The 22,981-nt window shown below is 43.9% G+C and overlaps 1 protein-coding gene across 1 annotated transcript; it reads left to right on the top strand.

Annotated features, from left to right (window-relative positions):
* The first annotated feature begins 4,184 nt into the window (after positions 1–4,184).
* On the top strand, positions 4,185–5,681 carry LOC124660913 (cytochrome P450 89A2-like). Its single transcript, XM_047198759.1, has one exon. It carries the CDS (start codon positions 4,185–4,187, stop codon positions 5,679–5,681), a length of 1,497 nt encoding a protein of 498 aa, XP_047054715.1.
* Positions 5,682–22,981: the final 17,300 nt, after the last annotated feature.

The following is a 22,981-nucleotide window of genomic DNA, read 5'->3' as shown; positions in this document are numbered from 1 at the left end:
ATTTCCTTACCAATTCCGCTTACCAATAGCGCTTCACTCCCCGGCAACGGCGCCGTGAAAATAGTCTTGATGACCCACAAGTATAGGGGGTGTATCGTAGTACTTTCGATAAATAAGAGTGTCGAACCCAACGAGGAGCAGAAGGTGTTGACAAGCAGTTTCGATGAAGGATTCACTGTAAATGCTCACAGACAAGTATTCAAGGGGTTTTGATGTAACAGATGAATAAAGTACGAGCAAGTAAAATGCGAGAGAAATAATTGCAGCGAGTGGCCCAATCCTTTTTAGCACAAAGGACAAGCCGGTTTGTTTACTTATAATGACCAAACGTTCTAAAGGACACACGGGGATTTTAGTCTAGTACTTTCGCTTCATGTGGTCTAATAATCTTCATTGTTTTGATAAGTGTTGTGTGGGTGAACCTATGCTAATGCACCGCCCTTCCTAGGACTAATACATACTTGTGATTATACCCCTTGCAAGCATCCGCAACTACAAGAAAGTAATTAAGATAAATCTAACCACAACCTTAAACTCGAGATCCTGCGATCCCTCCTCGCATCGATATACTAACGGGGGCTTAGGTTTCGTCACTCCGGCAACCCCGCAATTAGCAACCGAATACAAGATGCACTCCCCTAGGCCCATAAATGGTGAAGTGTCGTGTAGTCGACGTTCACACGACACCACTAGAAGAATGACACCACAACTTAAATATCATAACATTGAATATTACTCAACCATAATTCACTACTAGCATTTAGACTTCACCCATGTCCTCAAGAACTAAACGAACTACTCACGAGACATCATATGGAATACAATCAGAGGTGATATGATGATGAATAACAATCTGAACATAAACCTTGGTTCAATGGTTTCACTCAATAGCATCTACAACAAGTATAGAATAACACCGGGAGAGTTTCCCCTATCAAACAATCAAGATTTAACCCGAATTGTTACAACGGTGACGAGGTGCAGCGGTGGTGATGGCGGTGTAGATGGTGGAGATGATGATGATGATGATGGAGATGATGTCCCGCTCGATGACGATGGCGATGGCGTCGATTTCCCCCTCCGGGAGGGAATTTCCCCGGCGGATTCCTCGCCCGCCGGAGAGCTCTTTTCTCTCTCGGTGTTCTCCGCCCCGCGAGGCGGCCGTAACCCTTCGTGAGGTCCTCTCTGTGGCTTAGGTTTTCGGGACGAAGGAGTACGCGAAGAAAAGGAGGCGAAAGAGGCTGTGGGGCCCCCAGACCACAAGGTGGCGCGGCCAGGCCATGGGCCGCGCCGCCCTAGGGTCTGGGCCCACCTTGGCTCCTCTCTGCTCCCCTTCTGGCTCCCTCCGTCATCTGGAAAAATAGGAATTTACGTGAAATTTCCTTCCACAGTTGATCTTCCGAAATATTGCGTTCGACGGTGCTTTTTCCGGCAGAATCCGGCTCCGGTGCTTGATCCTCCAATAATGATGAAACATGCAAAATAGATGAAATAACATAAGTATTGTGTCCCAATATGAAATATATCAATGAATAACAGCAAATTATGATACAAAATAGTGATGCAAATTGGACGTATCAATGCGTCACCGCGGAAGCCCTCTCCTCCCCATCGATGTTCGACGGAAGGGGCGCCGCCACCGCCACCAGAGCTAGCAGCAGCGGCAGCCTGAGGGGCGGGAGAAGGAGGTCCGCTGGGGGATGGGGCCTCCGCTGCCACCCGGGAGGGGGTCGGCAGGGGAGGGTAGGGTTTCAGGAGGGTATACATATGGCCGACCTCTTAAAAATGAGGAGAATTTTACTTCCCGGCCTCTGCACCAACCAGGATGCACACAACCATTTGGCATGGCCTCAAGTATAAATATGAACCTAAATTCGCGGCCATGAAAATTTAAACTCAGATGCTAGTTTTGTACATCTACTCCCTCAACCAGTTAAGATAGGCTCACTTTCTATATTGCATATAACTACTTGCTAGGATAGGATGTGAATATGTGCCCGACCTGGCTGAGAAAACGGCCGCAGTCCTTGGTTTTGTTTTCTAAACAGCGGCTACCGTTTTGCCTTGTTCAAGGCTCTAGACTAAGCAACATGAGTAACTTTAGAACAACTTTCGACTGTTCCAACTAAAATGGAAATGAAAAAATGACTAGCGAAATAGCATTGCATTGTACATCCAGAATAAATTAGAATAAATTAAACGTAAGGAAACATGATTCCATGCAAATATTTTACATGTTTCCCCTCCGCCAGGCAATTCACAAAGAAAGCGAAAACCTAGATTTAATTTGCTTTATGAAAACAGAAATCTGAGCGAATAAAACACATTTCAAAAGTATTAATACAGTCAAATGCGCAAATATGATGGAATTTAAAATCTGCGGTTCCTAAGGAATAGGTAACAAAGCCACTTCACCATGTACTACTACTAACTCGCCACCTCCCCACGTTAAGCCGGTGTCTTGCAATCAACACTTAACAACATTTGCTTTTTTAATGAAAAAAGGGAGTCAAGTAGAATCAATCACAAGCGGTCTTGCATTTGTTGAATAAAAAAAGTTAGCTAAGATTAATAACTAAGATCTGAAATTTTACGGGATTAGTCAACTCATACGCTAAAAGATTACTAGAAGGTTCAGATGAAGGAAGGGGTGAAACAAGGCAGAAAAGACTACATAAGAATTACATTCTCACTCGACTGATAATTAGTAATCAGTCACATCTCTTTTCTTCCTCTCGTCGGAGGCTTTCCAGTAGATATTGTTGCTCTCTTCTAATCGCATACCAATCGCGCCATGCTTATTATATCCTAAAAATAGATACATGCAGAGTATTGATACTCGTTTTGGACTGATGGCTAATCAAGAAAACAATTCCACCGTGACAGATGATAATGGATAAGACGCAGCTGAAAAGATTCACTTGGCCAGTTTTTGTTGCTCATTGGGAAGACACCATGTATACCATGTCAAGTTGTTTTAAGATCCGGCTTGATAGCCGATTATGCTAGCAGACAGAGCCAGGATCCATATATGAAGGCTTCCACTAGAGTTTCTTTAAAATGGCCTCAAATGAAGAAGTGATACAAACGAAAGTTGTACGTCTCGAAACAAGAAATTTTGGTTTTTAAGTCATTGTGATCTAAGTTAGTATGCAACTTATGGAGCCAAAATACTACTGAAACCTGAATTAGTGGGGTTGGGGCGCCCAACCATAGAGGTATCTGAGGTTAGGCGCGAGCGAAGCTGAAGCTGAGACGAAAACGTCAGGATTAATATATTTTCTTACGATCTTGATTAAGCGGTCAATATGAACTCGGATGAGAAAGTGATCAACATTAGAATTCTTCGTTTTTTCAAGACGGACAACTTTGTTTTATCTTGTGACTTCGATTAGAGGTCGTTTACTGCCTCAAAATATTCCCGTAATGTACTGCTAGTTTTAAACCGAATAGTTTTGAAAAGTTCGATCCAAGACATCCGAATTGGACCCAAACTAGGATTTTGGAAGTGAATCTAACACTCCATCTTGCACGGAAATTCCAGTCGCCCTGTATATACATGAGGGTGATGGTCGATCGAACCAACATCAATCGAACAAACACATCTACTGCTTTTTCGTGTTCATCTACTTTTATTTCTCTCCCTTGTATCTTTCTTCTCGTTCGTCGTTGTTCTTCAGGATTGGAGGTTGCGAATCCACGAGGTATTAGGAGCGATCAGGCCGAGCTAAGGCAGCCCATAGCCGCCGTGCGCCCTGACGGGGTCCCTCCCGGGCGAGTGGAGTTTCGGGTCTCAAAAGAGCCCGTCGGACTATCTTGCGTATCGCGCTTTCGGCGAGCCTCTCTTGGTGCATGCTACCATGTATCGTACTTGGCGTCGAGAGTACACGATGACGTGTTCGGGTGCAAACACAGAAATATGGTACAAAGTTTTTTTTTTGCACGGTTCCGTTTCACCGTTTGTAAGCAGAGCTCACCTACTTGCAATCTTGCATTGAACTCATCAGAGTAGTACGTACGCTCTTAAAGATGGCAGGTCCACGACCGCGCAGTAAAATGACACTTAACTACGGAAGGAGTACTATGTTGTGTCCTGTGCAATTTTCGTGGCCCAAAGTTCACAAGACCTTGGCGACAACAAATAGTGGCACACAACTGAAAGTAGCAGCTCAGTCCATCAAGCCATGCCAGACCAGCTGCTCCTCCTCCTCCTGCTCCCCTTGATTCCCCTGGTCGCCGTCGTTCTCCATGCATCGCCGATCAAGGCCACCCTTGGGAGCGTCAAGTCTGTTCTAGCATCGGTGCTCTCCGCCGTCTGGAAGCAGCAACCAGCAATCATCCTCGTCACGGACCTCGCGACGGCGCACCGCCTTCTCGTGCGCGGCGCCAGCGCCGGCTCCGGCTCCGGCTCCGGCTCCTTCTCGAACCGCCCACCATCCATCTCTCCCAGCGCCATCCTCTCGCGCCGTCGGTACCAAAACATCACATCCGCGCCCTACGGCCAGCAATGGCGCGCGATGCGTCACAACCTGACGTCGGAGATCCTCCACCCGGCGCGGCTCCACCGGTACGCGGGGGCGCGTCGCCGCGCGGTCCTTGGCCTCGTCTGCGACCTCGCCGAGCAGCGCCGCATGTCCGGTGCGGTCCAGGCGGCCAAGAGCATCCACTACGCCATGTTCGGCCTTGTCGCTGCCATGTGTTTCGGGGACGGCCTCGACAGAGGCCGCGTCCGTGCCATGGCCGACGAGCAGAGAGACCTCGGCAAGTCCCTGGATGCGGCCCTCGTGTTCGCTAACGCCAAGTTCCTGGCGGTCACCAGGCTTATCTATCGCAAGCAGTGGAAAAAGCTGGCCGCCCTGAGGCAGAAGCAGGAGGAGACGTTCCTACCGCTCATCGATTCGCGTCGCGGCCAGTCTAGCGAGCCGCCAGCGTACGTAGACACGCTCATCGACCTCGAGGTCCCGGAGGACGGCCCGGGCGCATCCAACGCAAGGCGCCGGCGAAGGCTCTCCGACGGCGAGCTCGTGGGCATGTGCTCCGAGTTCCTCGGCACCGGAACCGAATCCACGGCGTCGGCGCTGCAGTGGACCATGGCCAATCTGGTGAAACGCCCACACGTGCAGGAGGCCGTCCGGAGGGAGATAGATGCCGTCGTGGCTGCAGACGCCGAGGAAGTCGGCGAGGATGTTCTCGGCAAGCTCGAGTACCTCAACGCCGTGATCATGGAGGCGCTCCGGCTGCATCCTCCCACGTCCTGGGTCTTCAGGCAGGTGATGGAAGAGGACCATGTAGTCCACAACGGCCAGCGTGTTCAGGCGGGCACTAGGGTGTTCTTCCATCTGGGAGCTCTTGCACGAGACAGCGCAGCCTGGGATGACCCCGATGAGTTCAAGCCGGAGCGGTTCCTCGCCTACAGCAAAGGTGAGGAACTCATCGTTGCAGCAGCAGCGGGAGGCGGTGACATCAAAATGATGCCTTTCGGTGGTGGCCGGAGGATGTGCCCTGCCAGGGACATTGCCATGCTCCACATACGCTACTTTGCGGCCAACCTCGTGAGAGAGTTCCAGTGGAGGGAGGCAGAGGGTGACCTCGCTGTCGATCTCGAGCCGCAGGCTGAGTTGATCTTCAGCGCCATGAATCGCCCATTGCGTGCTCACCTTGAGCTTGGACGACCGGGTTGACAGAGTTGAATCGCTCAACTCCTGAACTAGCTAGCTACTTCTCTGGTTGTCTCACACAACACACACGATACAAAGTTGTTTGGCCTCGGACTGTTTCACACAGCCGAGCTTTTCTTCTCTCTCTATTCTCTTAACTGAAACAAAGCTGGCTTACAATGCTTAAATAGCTAACTCGACGCTGCCAGGCAACAACCTGCCCGGCTACCATGCATACGACCTCCTCCACTAACAAGATAACTATATGACCTATTCATATGCCACTACATGCATGAACTACTCAACGATCATGCAGCCTGCCGTTGTGCTTCTCATACACGGGACGTCCGCTTCACGCGGCACCTCAACTCCCCGCCGACTGCACGTTTCGCACGTACATCTGCTAATCGGCATCGGCCCTACATGACACGCTAATTAAGTACAAGCAAACGAATTTAAACATGCTGATACAAATATTAAGATTAGTGCTAACACGCGCGGGTGTCAAAACGACACAGGGCACCCATCGATTATAGCTACCGGTGGAAGTCGTGTTGGTTGTTTCGCGCTAATAAGTGGATTATTGTCTTGCTCTAGAGGTCCGTCTAAATCACAGGTGACTGTAATGTGGCAAATTCCGGTCACTTTCTTCACATCCGTTAATAATGCATCTAATGATCTGGGAGGTTTAATAATGGACAGTGCTAGGAATCCGGGGGGATTTGATTTCCCAGCCCCCGGTCTCGTGCTGACTGGTATCCTTTTTGTTGTCGGATAGCAAAAAAAATCCCACTTTTGCTTCACTATAGCAAAAAGCGGTTCGCCCATGAAAATAAAATAAAAATGTTGAGCTCGTCGGAGATTCCGTGGCAAAATATTGTGATATTGTAGTAAAAACCGATCTCGTTGGAGACATCGACCTAGACCTCACCGGAGACCTCGCCGGGTACTTCGCCGGAGACCTCGTAGCAAAAAGGTTGTTCTATTGTAGCAAACCTGACCTCGGCGGAGACCTCGTAGGACAATTTTTTAATTAAAGCAGCAAACCAGTAGAACAATTGTAGCAAAAACTTGTATTATTGTAGCATCGTTGCATCATCAACGATGATCGTTAGCAGCTTCGCATGTAGCATTTACGTTGCCAACAATATGTTTTCCCGTATCTAGTGGGTCAAAAATCGTCCGTTTAAAAGCCCAACTCGCACCAAAATGTTGCATAACATGATTTTTAAAGCAAGCCAAAAGTTGGCCCGGCAGGAGGCCGGTTCGGCCGTTTTATCCGGGGATAGGCCCTGGCGAGCGCACGCGTCATTACTGTTGTGCACGCCTTGGGAAGCGCAGGAGACGAGGTGAACCCCTTTACTCTGCACTCCCCTCACCTCCCAACCGACACTCTCACCTCCCTCGATTTCTCCATGACCGCTGCTCCTCCTCCCCCTCCGCCCGGTGGCCTTCCCACGAAGCAGAAAATGTCTCTGTAGGATAACGTAGCATAGAAAACAAAAATTTTCCTACGGCGAACACGCAATCCAAGCCAAGATGCAATCTAGAAGACGTTAGCAACGAGGGGATTATCGAGTCTCACCCTTGAAGAGATTCCAAAGCCTACAAGATGAGGCTCTTGTTGCTGCGGTAGACGATCACTTGCCGCTTGCAAAAGCGCGTAGAAGATCTTGATCACGGCGCCACGAACGGGCAGCACCTCCGTACTCGGTCACACGTTCGGTTGTTGATGAAGACGACGTCCACCTCCCCGTTCCAGCGGGCAGCGGAAGTAGTAGCTCCTCTTGAATCCGACAGCGACGACGGCGTGGTGTCGGTGGCGGTGGAGAAATCCGGCGGAGCTTCGCTAAGCGTGCGGGATATGGTGGAGGAGCGGGGCGCTAGGGTTTGGGGAGAGGGGGTGGCCGGCCACTATAGGGGGCGGCCAAGGTGGTGGCTTTGGTGTGTCCGGCCCCTCCCCTATGCCCCTCATTATATAGGTGGAAGCCCCAAGTGTTGGACTACAAGTCTCCGAATAAGACCCGAACCCAAAAACTTCCATATGGTGGGAAACCTTCCCAAGCTAGGATTCCCACTAGAGGTGGGAATTCCACCTACCATATGGGGGTGGCCGGCCCTTATGGGGAGTCCACTTGGGACTCCACCCCACTAGGGTTGGCCGGCCATGGAGGTGGAGTCCCATGTGGACTCCACCTTCCTAGGTGTGTTCTTCCGGACTTTTCTAGAACCTTCTAGAACCTTCCATAGAACCTTCCGAATCATTTTAATTCACATAAAATGACATCCTATATATGAATCTTATTCTCCGGACCATTCCGGAACTCCTCGTGATGTCCGGGATCTTAACCGGGACTCCGAACAAATATTCGAACTCCATTCCATATTCAAGTTCTACCATTTCAACATCCAACTTTAAGTGTGTCACCCTACGGTTCGCGAACTATGCGGACATGGTTGAGTACTCACTCCGACCAATAACCAATAGCGGGATCTGGAGATCCATAATGGCTCCCACATATTCAACGATGACTTTAGTGATCAAATGAACCATTCACATACAATACCAATTCCCTTTGTCACGCGATATTTTACTTGTCCGAGGTTTGATCATCGGTATCACACTATACCTTGTTCAACCTCGTCTCCTGACAAGTACTCTTTACTCGTACCGTGGTATGTGGTCTCTTATGAACTTATTCATATGCTTGCAAGACATTTAGACGAAATTCCACCGAGAGGGCCCAGAGTATATCTATCTGTCATCGGGATGGACAAATCCCACTGTTGATCCATATGCCTCAACTCATACTTTCCGGATACTTAATCCCACCTTTATAACCACCCATTTACGCAGTGGCGTTTGATGTAATCAAAGTACCTTTCCGGTATAAGTGATTTACATGATCTCATGGTCATAAGGACTAGGTAACTATGTAACGAAAGCTTATAGCAAATAACTTAATGACGTGATCTTATGCTACGCTTAATTGGGTGTGTCCATTACATCATTCATATAATGATATAATCTTGTTATTAATAACATCCAATGTTCATGATTATGAAACTAATCATCTATTAATCAACAAGCTAGTTAAGAGGCTTACTAGGGACTCTTTGTTGTTTACATATCACACATGTATCAATGTTTCAGTTAATACAATTATAGCATGGTATATAAACATTTATCATAAACATAAAGATATATAATAACCACTTTTATTATTGCCTCTTGGGCATATCTCCAACAGTCTCCCACTTGCACTAGAGTCAATAATCTAGATTACATTGTAAGGTACCTAACACCCATGGCATTCGGGTGTTGGTCATGCTTTGCCCTAGGGAGAGCTTTAGTCAACGGATCTGCTACATTCAGATCAGTGTGTACTTTGCAAATCTTTACTTCTCCATCTTCGATGTACTCGCGAATCGAATGATAACGCAGCTTGATATGCTTCAACCTCTTGTGTGACCTTGGTTCTTGTGCATTGGCGATGGCACCCATGTTGTCACAGTAGATGACTAGTGGGTCCAATGCACTAGGAACCACACCGAGCTCTACAATGAACCTCTTCATCCATACCGCTTCTGATGAAGCCTCTAAGCCGCTATGTACTCCGATTCCGTTGAGGATTTCGCCACCGTGCACCGCTTCGAGCTTGCCCGACCTATCGCAAAGCACCATTCAATATAAACACGTACCCAGATTGTGACTTAGAGTCATCAGGATCAGTGTTCCAACTTGCATCGGTGTAACTTGTTACAATGAGCTCTTGGTCACCTCCATAACAAAGAAACATATCCTTAGTTCTTTTCAAGTACTTCAGGATATTCTTGACCGCTGTCCAGTGTTCCATTCCTGGATCACTTTGATATCTCGCTAGTCAAACTAACAGCATGTGCTATATCCGGTCTTGTACATAGCATGGCATACATGATAGAGCCTACTCGCCGAGGCATAGGGGATCCGACTCATCCTTTCTCTTTCTTCTGCCAGTAGCCGGTCCTTGAGTCTTACTCAAGACCTTGCCTCGGTAACATAGGTAAGAATCCTTTCTTACTTTCGTCCATTCTAAACTTCTTTAGAATCTTGTCCAGTATGTACTCGTGATAGCCCTATTAGACGTCTTGATCTATCTCTATAAATCTTGATGCCTAATATATATGATGCTTCACCAAGGTCTTTCATTGAAAAACTATTATTCAAATAACCTTTTACACTCGCTTAATAGTTCTATATCATTCCCAATCAATAATATGTCATCTACATATAATATCGGGAACGCTGCTGAGCTCCCACTCACTTTCTTGTAAATACAGGCCTCTCCATGACACCGTATAAACCCGAAGTCTTTGATCACCTTATCAAAGCGTCGGTTCCAACTTCTTGATGCTTGCTTCGAGTCCATAGATTGAACGCTCGAAGTTTGCATACTTTGTCAGCATTTTTAGGATCGACAAAACCTTTGGGTTGTACCATATACAACTCTTCCTCAATGTCTCCATTAAGGAATGCCGTTTTGACATCCATCTGCCAAATCTCATAATCGAAAAATGCAGCTATTGCTAACAAAATCCTCACAGATTTCAGCTTCGCTACAGGTGAGAAAGTCTCATCGTAGTCAACACCTTGAATTTGTCGGAAACCCTTTGCGACAAGTCGAGCTTTATAGACAGTAATATTACCATCGACATCTGTTTTTCTCTTGAAGATCCATTTATTCTCGACTGACCTTTCGGCTATCGTGTAATTCTACCAAAGTCCATACTTTGTTATCATACATGGATCCCATTTCGGATTTCATGGCTTCTTGCCATTTGTTGGAATCTGGGCTCATCATCGCTTCTTCATACGTCGCAGGGTCTTCATCACCGTTATCCACAATCATGACATTTAGACAAGGATCATACCAACTGCGAGTGGCACGTTCCCTTGTCGATCCGCGAGGTTCAGTAGCTATCTCATTTGAAGTTTCATGATCATTATCATTAGCTTCCTCTCGTTGTCGGTGTAGGTGGCACAGGAACATCTTCCGTACTTGCGCTACTCGATCAACGAGTAGAGATTCTTCAATCTCATCGAGTTCTACTTTTCTTCCAGTCACTTCTTTAGTGAGAAATTCTTTCTCAAGAAAAGTTCCGTTCTTAGCAACAAAGATCTTGCCTTCGGATCTGTGATAGAAAGTGTACCCTATAGTTTCCTTAGGGTATCCTATGAAGACGCATTTCTCCGCTTTGGGTTCTAGCTTGTCCGGTTGTAACTTTTTTACATAGACTTCGCAACCCCAAACTTTTAGGAACGACTGACTTAGGTTTCTTATTAAACCATAATTCATACGGTGTCGTTTCAACGGATTTTGATGGTGCTCTATTTAAAGTGAATGCGGCTGTCTCTAATGCATAACTCCAAAATGATAAAGGTAAATCAGTAAGAGACATCATAGAACGAACCATATCTAAGAGAGTTCGATTACGACGTTCGTACACACCGTTTCGTTGTGGTGTTCCCGACGGTGTCAATTGTGAAAGTATTCCGCATTTCTTTAAATGCATGCCAAACTCATAACTCAGATATTCACCTCCGCGATCGGATCGTAGAAATTTAATCTTCTTGTTACGTTGATTTTCTACTTCACTTTGGAATTCCTTAAACTTCTCGAAAGTTTCGGATTTATGTTTCATTAAATAGATATACCCATATCTACTCAAATCATCTGTGAAGGTTAGAACATAAGATAACCACCGCGCGATGCTACACTCATTGGTCCACACACATCTGTATGTATGATTTCCAATAAGTCAGTAGCTCGCTCCATCATACCCGAGAATGGAGTCTTAGTCATTTTTCCCATCATACATGCTTCGCATCTATCAAGTGACTCAAAGTCAAGTGATTCAAGTAATCCATCGGTATGGAGTTTCTTCATGCGTTTCACTCCAATATGACCAAGACGACAGTGCCACATATAAGTAGAATTATCATTCAATTTAATTCGTTTAGCGTCAATGTTATGTATATGTGTATCACTACTATCGAGATCTAACAGAAATAAGCCATTCTTTTCAGGTGCTCGACCATAAAAGATATTATTCATAAAAATAGAACAACCATTATTCTCAGACTTGAATGAATAACCGTCTTGCATTAAACAAGATCCGGATATAATGTTCATGCTTAACGCGGGTACAAAATAACAATTATTTAGGCTTAAAACTAATCCCGAAGGTAGATGTAGAGGAAGTGTGCCGACAGCGATCACATCGACTTTGGATCCATTTCCAACGCGCATCGTCACTTCATCCTTCGGTAGTCTTCGTTTATTCTTTAGTTCCTGTTTCGAGTTACAAATATGAGCAACCGAACCGAGTATCAAATACCCGGGTACTAGTACGAGAACCGAGTGAGATAAACATCTATAACATGTATATCGGATATACCTTCTTTCTTCTTCTTGACAAGGCCGCTCTTCGGATCCGCCAAATACTTGGAGCAATTACGCTTCCGGTGTTCCTTCTCCTTGCGGTAATAGCACTCAAGCATCGGGCTTAGGGCCAGACTTAGGTTTCACAGGAGGCGTGGCAGCTTTCTTGCCACTCTTCTTGTTCTTGCCTTTAGACTTGCCCTGTTTCTTGAAGCTGGTGGTCTTGTTGACCATCAACACTTGGTGCTCTTTCTTAATTTCAATCTCAGCAGATTTTAGCATGGCAAAGAGTTCAGGTAACTCTTTGTTCATGTTCTGCATATTGTAATTCATCACAAAGTTCTTATAACTAGGTGGCAGTGATTGAAGGACACGATTAATCCCTAGGAATCACTATTCCCAAGTCACTGAGTTTCTTCGCATGCCCGGTCATGGCGAGCATGTGCTCACTAACGGAGCTGCCTTCTTCCATCATGCAGTCGAAGAAGTGTTTCGATGCTTCATAGCATTCCACGGCCGCATGAGTCTCAAAGATAGTCTTTAACTCATTGATTAACTCATGTGGATCGTGGTGCTCAAAACGTTTTTGAAGATCAGCTTCCGGATCGCACAGGATGGCACACCGAACTTGAGAGTACCGAGTTTTCCGAGTCGCGTAAACATTCTTTACTTCATCGGTTTCAGTTTCCGTGGGAGGGTCACCTAGCGGTGCATCAAGCACATATTGCAGGTTTCCGCCATTGAGGAAGATCCTCACATGATGGAACCAGTCGGTGAAGTTGCTACCGTTGCTCTTAAGCTTTTCTTTCTCTAGGAACTGGTTAAAATTGATTGAGGACGCCATATCTACAACATATTTGCAATAGTTTAGACTAATGTTTATGATAAATTGAGTTCAAATTTTAATTTAACAAAATTAAAAACTAGGTGAACTCCCACTCAAAACAATATCCCTCGCATTGTCTTAGTGATCACACGAACCAAATCCATCACACCTATGCCCGATCATCACGAGACAAGATGTAATTTCAATGGCGAACACTCAAAGTGTTCATCATATCAATCATATGATTCATGCTCTACCTTTCGGTATCACGTGTTCCGAGACCATGTCCGTACATGCTAGGCTCGTCAAGGCCACCTTAGTATCCGCATGTGCAAAGCTCGACTTGCACCCGTTGTATGCACTTGTTGATTCTATCACACCCGATCATCACGAGATGCTTCGAAACGACAAGTCTTGGCAACGGTGCTACTAAGGATGAACACTTTATTATCTTGAAATTTTAGTGAGAGGGATCATCTTATAATGCTACCGTCGCGATCTAAGCAAAATAAGATGCATAAAAGGATTAACATCACATGCAGCTCATATGTGATATGATATGGCCCTTTTTGTCTTTGCGCCTTTGATCTTCATCTTCAAAGCACGGACATGATCTCCATCATCAACGGGCATGATCTCCATCATCGTCGGCGAAGCACCAAGGTCAATGGCGCCGTCTTCATGATCGTCCTCCATGTAGCAACTATTACAACTACTTTGAAATACTACTCAACATGAAATTTAAAGACAACCATAAGGCTCCTGCCGGTTGCCACAATACAATAATGATCATCTCATACATAGTCATCATCACATTATGGCCATATCACATCACCAAACCCCTGCAAAAACAAGTTAGACATTCTCTAATTTGGTTTGCATATTTTACGTGGTTTAGGGTTTTCGAGCAAGATCCAATCTACCTACGAACATCAACCACAACGGTGATACTAGTGTTGTCAATAGAAGAGTAAATTGAATCTTCACTATAGTAGGAGAGACGAGACACCCGCAAAGCCACTTATGCAATACAAGTTGCATGTCAAGCGTGGAGCAAATCTCATGAACGCGGTCATGTAAAGTTAGCCCGAGCCGCTTCATCCCACTATGCCACAAAGATGCAAAGTACTCAAGCTAAAGATAACATAAGCATCAACGCCCACAAAACCATTGTGTTCTACTCGTGCAACCATCTATGCATAGACACGGCTCTGATACCACTGTAGGATAACGTAGCATAGAAAACAAAAATTTTCCTACGGCGAACACGCAATCCAAGCCAAGATGCAATCTAGAAGACGGTAGCAACGAGGGGATTATCGAGTCTCACCCTTGAAGAGATTCCAAAGCCTACAAGATGAGGCTCTTGTTGCTGCGGTAGACGATCACTTGCCGCTTGCAAAAGCGCGTAGAAGATCTTGATCACGGCGCCACGAACGGGCGGCACCTCCGTACTCGGTCACACGTTCGGTTGTTGATGAAGACGACGTCCACCTCCCCGTTCCAGCGGGCGGTGGAAGTAGTAGCTCCTCTTGAATCCGACGGCACGACGGCGTGGTGTCGGTGGCGGTGGAGAAATCCGGCGGAGCTTCGCTAAGCGTGCGGGATATGGTGGAGGAGCGGGGCGCTAGGGTTTGGGGAGAGGGGGTGGCCGGCCACTATAGGGGGCGGCCAAGGTGGTGGCTTTGGTGTGTCCGGCCCCCTCCCCTATGCCCCTCATTATATAGGTGGAAGCCCCAAGTGTTGGACTACAAGTCTCCGAATAAGACCCGAACCCAAAAACTTCCATATGGTGGGAAACCTTCCCAAGCTAGGATTCCCACTAGAGGTGGGAATTCCACCTACCATATGGGGGGGTGGCCGGCCCCTTATGGGGGAGTCCACTTGGGACTCCACCCCACTAGGGTTGGCCGGCCATGGAGGTGGAGTCCCATGTGGACTCCACCTTCCTAGGTGTGTTCTTCCGGACTTTTCTAGAACCTTCTAGAACCTTCCATAGAACCTTCCGAATCATTTTAATTCACATAAAATGACATCCTATATATGAATCTTATTCTCCGGACCATTCCGGAACTCCTCGTGATGTCCGGGATCTTAACCGGGACTCCGAACAAATATTCGAACTCCATTCCATATTCAAGTTCTACCATTTCAACATCCAACTTTAAGTGTGTCACCCTACGGCTCGCGAACTATGCGGACATGGTTGAGTACTCACTCCGACCAATAACCAATAGCGGGATCTGGAGATCCATAATGGCTCCCACATATTCAACGATGACTTTAGTGATCGAATGAACCATTCACATACAATACCAATTCCCTTTGTCACGCGATATTTTACTTGTCCGAGGTTTGATCATCGGTATCACACTATACCTTGTTCAACCTCGTCTCCTGACAAGTACTCTTTACTCGTACCGTGGTATGTGGTCTCTTATGAACTTATTCATATGCTTGCAAGACATTTAGACGACATTCCACCGAGAGGGCCCCGAGTATATCTATCCGTCATCGGGATGGACAAATCCCACTGTTGATCCATATGCCTCAACTCATACTTTCCGGATACTTAATCCCACCTTTATAGCCACCCATTTACGCAGAGTGGCGTTTGATGTAATCAAAGTACCTTTCCGGTATAAGTGATTTACATGATCTCATGGTCATAAGGACTAGGTAACTATGTAACGAAAGCTTATAGCAAATAACTTAATGACGTGATCTTATGCTACGCTTAATTGGGTGTGTCCATTACATCATTCATATAATGATATAATCTTGTTATTAATAACATCCAATGTTCATGATTATGAAACTAATCATCTATTAATCAACAAGCTAGTTAAGAGGCTTACTAGGGACTCTTTGTTGTTTACATATCACACATGTATCAATGTTTCGGTTAATACAATTATAGCATGGTATATAAACATTTATCATAAACATAAAGATATATATGTAGGATAACGTTGCATAGAAAACAAAAATTTTCCTACCGCGAACACGCAATCCAAGCCAAGATGCAATCTAGAAGACGGTAGCAACGAGGGGATGATCAAGACTAACCCTTGAAGAGATTCCAAAGCCTATAAGAGTAGGCTCTTATTGCTGCGGTAGACGATCACTTGCCGCTTGCAAAAGCGCGTAGAAGATCTTGATCACGATCGGTTCCGGCGCCACGAACGGGCAGCACCTCCGTACTCGGTCACACGTTCGGTTGTTGATGAAGACGACGTCCACCTCCCCGTTCCAGCGGGCAGCGGAAGTAGTAGCTCCTCTTGAATCCGGCACAGCACGACGGCGTGGTGTCGGTGGTGGTGGAGAAGTCCGGCGGAGCTTCGCTAAGCGTGCGGGAACTATAGAGGAGAGAGGGGGCTGCTAGGGTTTGGGAGGGGGGCGCCGGCCATCTAGTGGTGCGGCCACCTTGTGGTGCTTTGGTGTAGCCGGCCCCCTCCCCTATGCCCCTCATTATATAGGTGGAACCCCAAGAGGTGGTGTCCAAGTCTTCGAATAAGACCCGAACCAAAAACCTTCCATAGGGAGGGGAAACCTAGCCAAGCTAGGACTCCCACCAAGGTGGGAGTTCCACCTCCCATATGGGGGGTGGCCGGCCCCCTAAGGGGGAGTCCACTTGGGACTCCTCCCCCACTAGGGTTGGCCGGCCATGGAGGTGGAGTCCCATGTGGACTCCACCTTCCTTGGTGGTTTCTTCCGGACTTTTCTAGAACCTTCTAGAACCTTCCATAGAACCTTCCGCGACATTTTATTTCACATAAAATGACATCCTATATATGAATCTTATTTTCCGGACCATTCCGGAACTCCTCGTGATGTCCGGGATCTCATCCGGGACTCCGAACAAATATTCGAACTCCATTCCTTATTCAAGTTCTACCATTTCAACATCCAACTTTAAGTGTGTCACCCTACGGTTCGAGAACTATGCGGACATGGTTGAGTACTCACTCCGACCAATAACCAATAGCGGGATCCGGAGATCCATAATGGCTCCCACATATTCAACGATGACTTTAGTGATCGAATGAACCATTCACATACATTACCAATTCCCTTTGTCTCGCGATATTTTACTTGTCCGAGGTTTGATCTTCGGTATCACTCTATACCTTGTTCAACCTCGTCTCCGACAAGTACTCTTTACTCGTACCGTGGTATGTGGTCTCTTATGAACTCATTCATATGCTTGCAAGACATTAGACGACATTCCACCGAGAGGGCCCGGAGTATATCTATCCGTCATCGGGATGGACAAATCCCACCGTTGATCCATATGCCTCAACTCATACTTTCCGGATACTTAATCCCACCTTTATAACCACCCATTTACGCGATGGCGTTTGATGTAATCAAAGTACCTTTCCGGTATAAGTGATTTACATGATCTCATGGTCATAAGGACTAGGTAACCATGTATCGAAAGCTTATAGCAAATAACTTAATGACGAGATCTTATGCTACGCTTAATTGGGTGTGTCCATTACATCATTCATACAATGATATAACCTTGTTATTAATAACATCCAATGTTCATGATTATGAAACTAATCATCCATTAATCAACAAGCTAGTTAAGAGGCATACTAGGGACTTCTTTGTTTGTCTACATATCACACATGTACAAATGTTTCGGTTAATACAATTATAGCATGATATATAAACATTTATCATAAACATAAAGATATATAATAATAACCACTTTATTATTGCCTCTAGGGCATATCTCCTTCAGTCTCCCACTTGCACTAGAGTCAATAATCTAGTTTACATTTGTAAAGATATAACACCTTGGCCTTATGGTGCTTTATCATGTATTGCTCACGGGAGAGGTTTTTAGTCAACGGATCCGACACGCTCGTAAACGTATGTATTTTGTAATTCATTTGCGTCTCAACGCATCACTCATTTCCAAATGAGTCGACATTAAATATGTTTGGTCTTTTGGTGGAACCTTAATTCCGCGGTCTGAAATATGTCACTAATATTGTCACACACAATATAGCTTCAAAGTTCTGACTCTGTCGGAAATACACCAAGTTCTCAAAGAACCTCATGACTTAACATCCTTTGTTATTGTCAAAACAATGACATACTCTGCCTTCTTTTGTAGAATCCGTCACAATATTTAGAACTCTTCTAAATCTAGCATAGACAACTTCTAGCTCATTGTGCTACTTTTAAACAACACTTAATCTAATTTGAGATTGAAATTATATTTTATATGTGACAAAACCAATATCGGTGTAACACCTTACAGACGATTTGTTTGTCATTTCTTCATACAAAAATATATATATATATATATCCTTAGTTCTTCTAAAGTACTCAAGGATATTCTTACTCGTCGTCCAATGATCATCATATGAATCATTCTGGTATATGCTCATAACACTTTATAGCACATGATATCTGATTGTGTACATATTATTCGTGATCTATAATCACTCATGTGTTTTTACTCATTGAGTGTCAGATACACTCAAGTCTTGTTAAAACTTCACATGACAAGAACATTTTCTTAATATTTCTATATTGAACTACTTCAATATCCATCATATGTACTTTGACTTAAACTTATTTATGTGTTTCAATCTATCTTCATAGATCTTGACACTAAATTCGTTTCATCCATATCCTTTCATTGAAGTTAATTCTCAATGAAACCTTTTTAATCAAGTATATAATTACATCATTTATAACCAACTATATGTCACCTACATAAAGTATTATAAATGTGTCTTAGCGCTCCCACTTAATTTCTTGCAAATGCAAGTCTCTTCATCGTCTCCGATGAAATCAAAAACTCTTTGACTATTTCATCTAGTGAAGATTCCAACTCCGTGATACTTACTTCATCCAATTGAAGCTTGTATACCTATCTAGTATTCCATGGACCAGCAAAACTCTTGGTTGTATCTTGTATACACCTTTAATACATACTTCTGATAAGTAATGTATTTTGCCATCCTACTAGCATATCTCATAAAAGAAATATGTAGTGATTACTAGAATAATCCACATAGACTATAAGCATTGCTACTTGAAGATCTAATCTTATCGTATTCAACTCTTTGAACATTGTCGTAAACAATTTTTCGATAAATCAAGCTTTCTTCAAGGATATTTCATCCAAGTCTATCAATTTCATAGATCCATTTACTTTCATAAAGTATTCATCTATCTTGGATTTCATGGCGCATGGCCATTTTAACGGAGTCATGGCCCATCATAACTTCTTTGTTTTGTAGTTGGTTTATCATTGTTCAAAATCAATCCTTTGTCCACAAATCATTTATTTGATCACAAAGTAAACCATACCTACAAGGTTCAATATGTACTTCGATCTCCATGGCTAAAACACTTTGTAGTCATGAGAGCCATGATCGTCGTGGCCGCTTCCGAAACTAATTCCGATGCTGCGCTACTCGATCATTATGCTCAGGTTCATAAACCTTATCAAATTATATTGTCCTCCCACTCAAATACTTCACTCGAAACAATTTCTCGGAAATAAGAAACATTGACAAACACTTTTGTCTTTATCTTGTGGGAAGAATTCCCAATTAAATCTCCGGGATAACCAACAAAGACATTCATCCGATTTTGGTTGACTATTAGGATTTATACCCATGCCATAACTTGTATGGTGTCATTTCAACGGATCATGATGATGCTCTATTCAGTGTAAAAGCGGTAGTCACTAAAGCATAATCCACAAAAATATAATGGCATCAATATTTTATCTCATCATTGATCCAACAAAGTTTGGATATATCTCTTGGATACTTCATCATCACTATGATACTCCAAGAAACGTAAGTTGTAGAACAATTTCATAACTCTCTTAGATGTTCGCTAAAACTCGTAATTCAAATATTTTCCACCATGATCCAATCATAGATATTTGACTTTTCTATTACGATGATTTCCACTTCATGCTGAATTTTATTTGAATCCAATCAAATGTTTCAAACTTCTTCCTTATCGAATATATCCTCATTTATATACTCAATTTGAAAGTTTTCATGAAGTAGAAGAATCTCCCGCACACAACTATGCCCAGTGAACCACATACATCAGCATGTATGTTTCCACTAAGTTAGTTGCCCGTTCAACTTTTGGCCTATGAACGGTATTTTAGTCATTCTTTTTAGAAAAGATTTGCAAGCGCCAAATGATTCAAAAATCAAATGACTCCAAAAAAAAAAAACCATTTGCATGGAGTTCCTTCATGCATTCCTTTCTAACATGACCTAAATGGCGGTTCCACAAATAAGTGGAATTCAAATCATTTGCCTTATGGCATTTTAGCGTCGCTTTATGTATGTGTGTTTCACCATTAAGATTTATAATAACTTATCCATCGTACATGGAGTAATGTCATAATTTGAACAACTCATTGTTTTCATTTGACCGCAGCAAAATAACAATTATTAAGTTCTTTATTATAAATTCTAAGGGCTAGATAGAATGCCAACGACGAACATAATAACACTTTATTTTGTTCCGTATGTGCATTTCTATCATATTCCTTGTCGATCACTTAGGCCATTGTATTCTTGTATTGCGTTGTTTTGTATGACACTTCATACCAACCAATATAGTACTAATACCCAAGAATTTCATAGTGTGACCTAACTAGGAATACAACCATAACATGTATATCATTTATATACACTCGAGCTAGACTTTCTAGTCTTTTCTTTCTTTCCGCCAAAATATCTTTTGCGCTTTCTCTTTTAGCTTTCCTCATTATTCGAAAAACACTTCAACATTAAAAACTTCTAGGTTTGTTGGTCTAATACCAATAACCTTGAGGTTCTTATTTTGAAGTTGATCATCACATGACAAGTGTTCTAGATTTCACTATTAGTAACTTTGTAATATGATGAACAATTTCACTCATAATTTTATCCATCAATTCATGACAACTTTCCGAGACCATGTCTGTACATGCTAGGCTCATAAAGTTTAACCTTAGTATTTGCATGTGCAAATCTGGCTTGCACCCGTTGTAAGCACACGTAGAATCTATAACACCCGATCATCACGTGATGCTTCGAAGCGACGAGTCTTAGCAACGGTGCATACTAAGGATGATAACTTCATGGATATGCGAATATCATTAGTGCCCCAATAGTTGGAGGATTGTGACGTCCGGCGTCTTCAACCTTCATACATTCCCATAAAACTTATGAGTTTATGTAGTCTCACCAAATTTTTATTCTATCATCTTGCAATAAGGTCTTAGATATCACATATATCTCGTATCTTGATTATTTCCGAAAACTAAATTTTCAGCTCCTTACTTTTCAAACAGATTTGAACTTCAAGTTTCACTGGAGACAAGATAACTTTAGGTACTAATTGAAACCATAGCTCTCTGAATCAACAAAGTGAGTTTCACTAAAAGTTTGCAATAGGACTTAATCATTTCTTGATTCATTAACAATACGGTACCAATCCGTAAAGTTTCTAGTCAGATTTTAACAAGTATTTCTATCTCAATTATAAGACTAGCGCATAGTAGTAAACGGATGCCAATACTACAAAATTAATTCAAAATACTACTCGTACTATGTTTATGATAATTAGTTCATGTTTTAATCTAATTACTAATGAACTCCCACTTAATACAACATCCCTCATAGTTGTTAAGTGGTACACGATCCAAATTCACTACACCAAAAACCGATCATCACGTGAGATGATGTAGCTTCAATGGTGAACATCAACATGTTGATCATATCATCCATATGACTCGTGTTCAACCTTTCGGTTTCCGTTGTCCCGAGGCCATGTCCGTACATGCTAGGCTCGTCAAGCAAACCCAAGTATTCCGCGTGTGCAACATGGCTTACACCCGTTGTATGTGAATCGTTGAATCTATCACATCCGATCATCACGAGATGCTTCGAAACGACGAACTCGTTACAACGGTGCATACAAGGGGAGAACACTTTATTATCTTGATATTAATGTGAGGGATCATCTTATAATGCTACCGTCGCGATCTAAGCAAAATAAGATGCATAAAGGATTAACATCACATGCAGTTCATATGTGATATGATATGGCCCTTTTGTCTTTGCGCCTTTGATCTTCATCTCCAAAGCACGGACATGATCTCCATCATCTTCGGGCATGATCTCCATCATCGTTCGGCGTAGCGTCAAGGTTCATGGCGCCGGCTTCATGGTTGTTCACCTCATGTAGCAACTATTACAACTACTTTGAAATACTACTCAACATGAAAATTAAAGACAACCATAAGGCTCCTGCCAGTTGCCACAATACAATAATGATCATCTCATACATATTCATCATCACATTATGGCCATATCACATCACCAAACCCCGCAAAAACAAGTTAGACGCTCTCTAATTTGGTTTGCATATTTTACGTGGTTTAGGGTTTTCGATATAGATCTAATCTACCTACGAACATGAACCACAACGTTGATACTAATGTTGTCAATAGAAGAGTAAATTGAATCTTTACTATAGTAGGAGAGACAGACACCCGCAAAGCCTCTTATGCAATACAAGTTGCATGTCGAACGAGGAACAAGTCTCATGAACGCGGTCATGTAAAGTTAGTCCGAGCCGCTTCATCCCACTATACCGCAAAGATGCAAAGTACTCAAACTAAAGATAACAAGAGCATCAACGCCCACAAAACCATTGTGTTCTACTCGTGCAACCATCTATGCATAGACACGGCTCGATACCACCGTAGGATAACGTTGCATAGAAAACAAAAATTTTCCTACCGCGAACACGCAATCCAAGCCAAGATGCAATCTAGAAGACTGGTAGCAACGAGGGGATGATCAAGACTAACCCTTGAAGAGATTCCAAAGCCTATAAGAGTAGGCTCTTATTGCTGCGGTAGACGATCACTTGCCGCTTGCAAAAGCGCGTAGAAGATCTTGATCACGATCGGTTCCGGCGCCACGAACGGGCAGCACCTCCGTACTCGGTCACACGTTCGGTTGTTGATGAAGACGACGTCCACCTCCCCGTTCCAGCGGGCAGCGGAAGTAGTAGCTCCT

The sequence above is a fragment of the Lolium rigidum genome, chromosome 1 (assembly GCF_022539505.1).
Source record: "Lolium rigidum isolate FL_2022 chromosome 1, APGP_CSIRO_Lrig_0.1, whole genome shotgun sequence".
Taxonomy (NCBI): Eukaryota; Viridiplantae; Streptophyta; class Magnoliopsida; order Poales; family Poaceae; genus Lolium; species Lolium rigidum.
Note: the sequence above shows the minus strand (reverse complement) of the source record. Positions and strands in the feature narration are given on the sequence as shown.

Bases quoted from the DNA above. Each gene is read 5' to 3' on its own strand.
- LOC124660913 (XM_047198759.1), top strand. From the start codon at position 4,185: ATGCCAGACCAGCTGCTCCTCCTCCTCCTGCTCCCCTTGATTCCCCTG.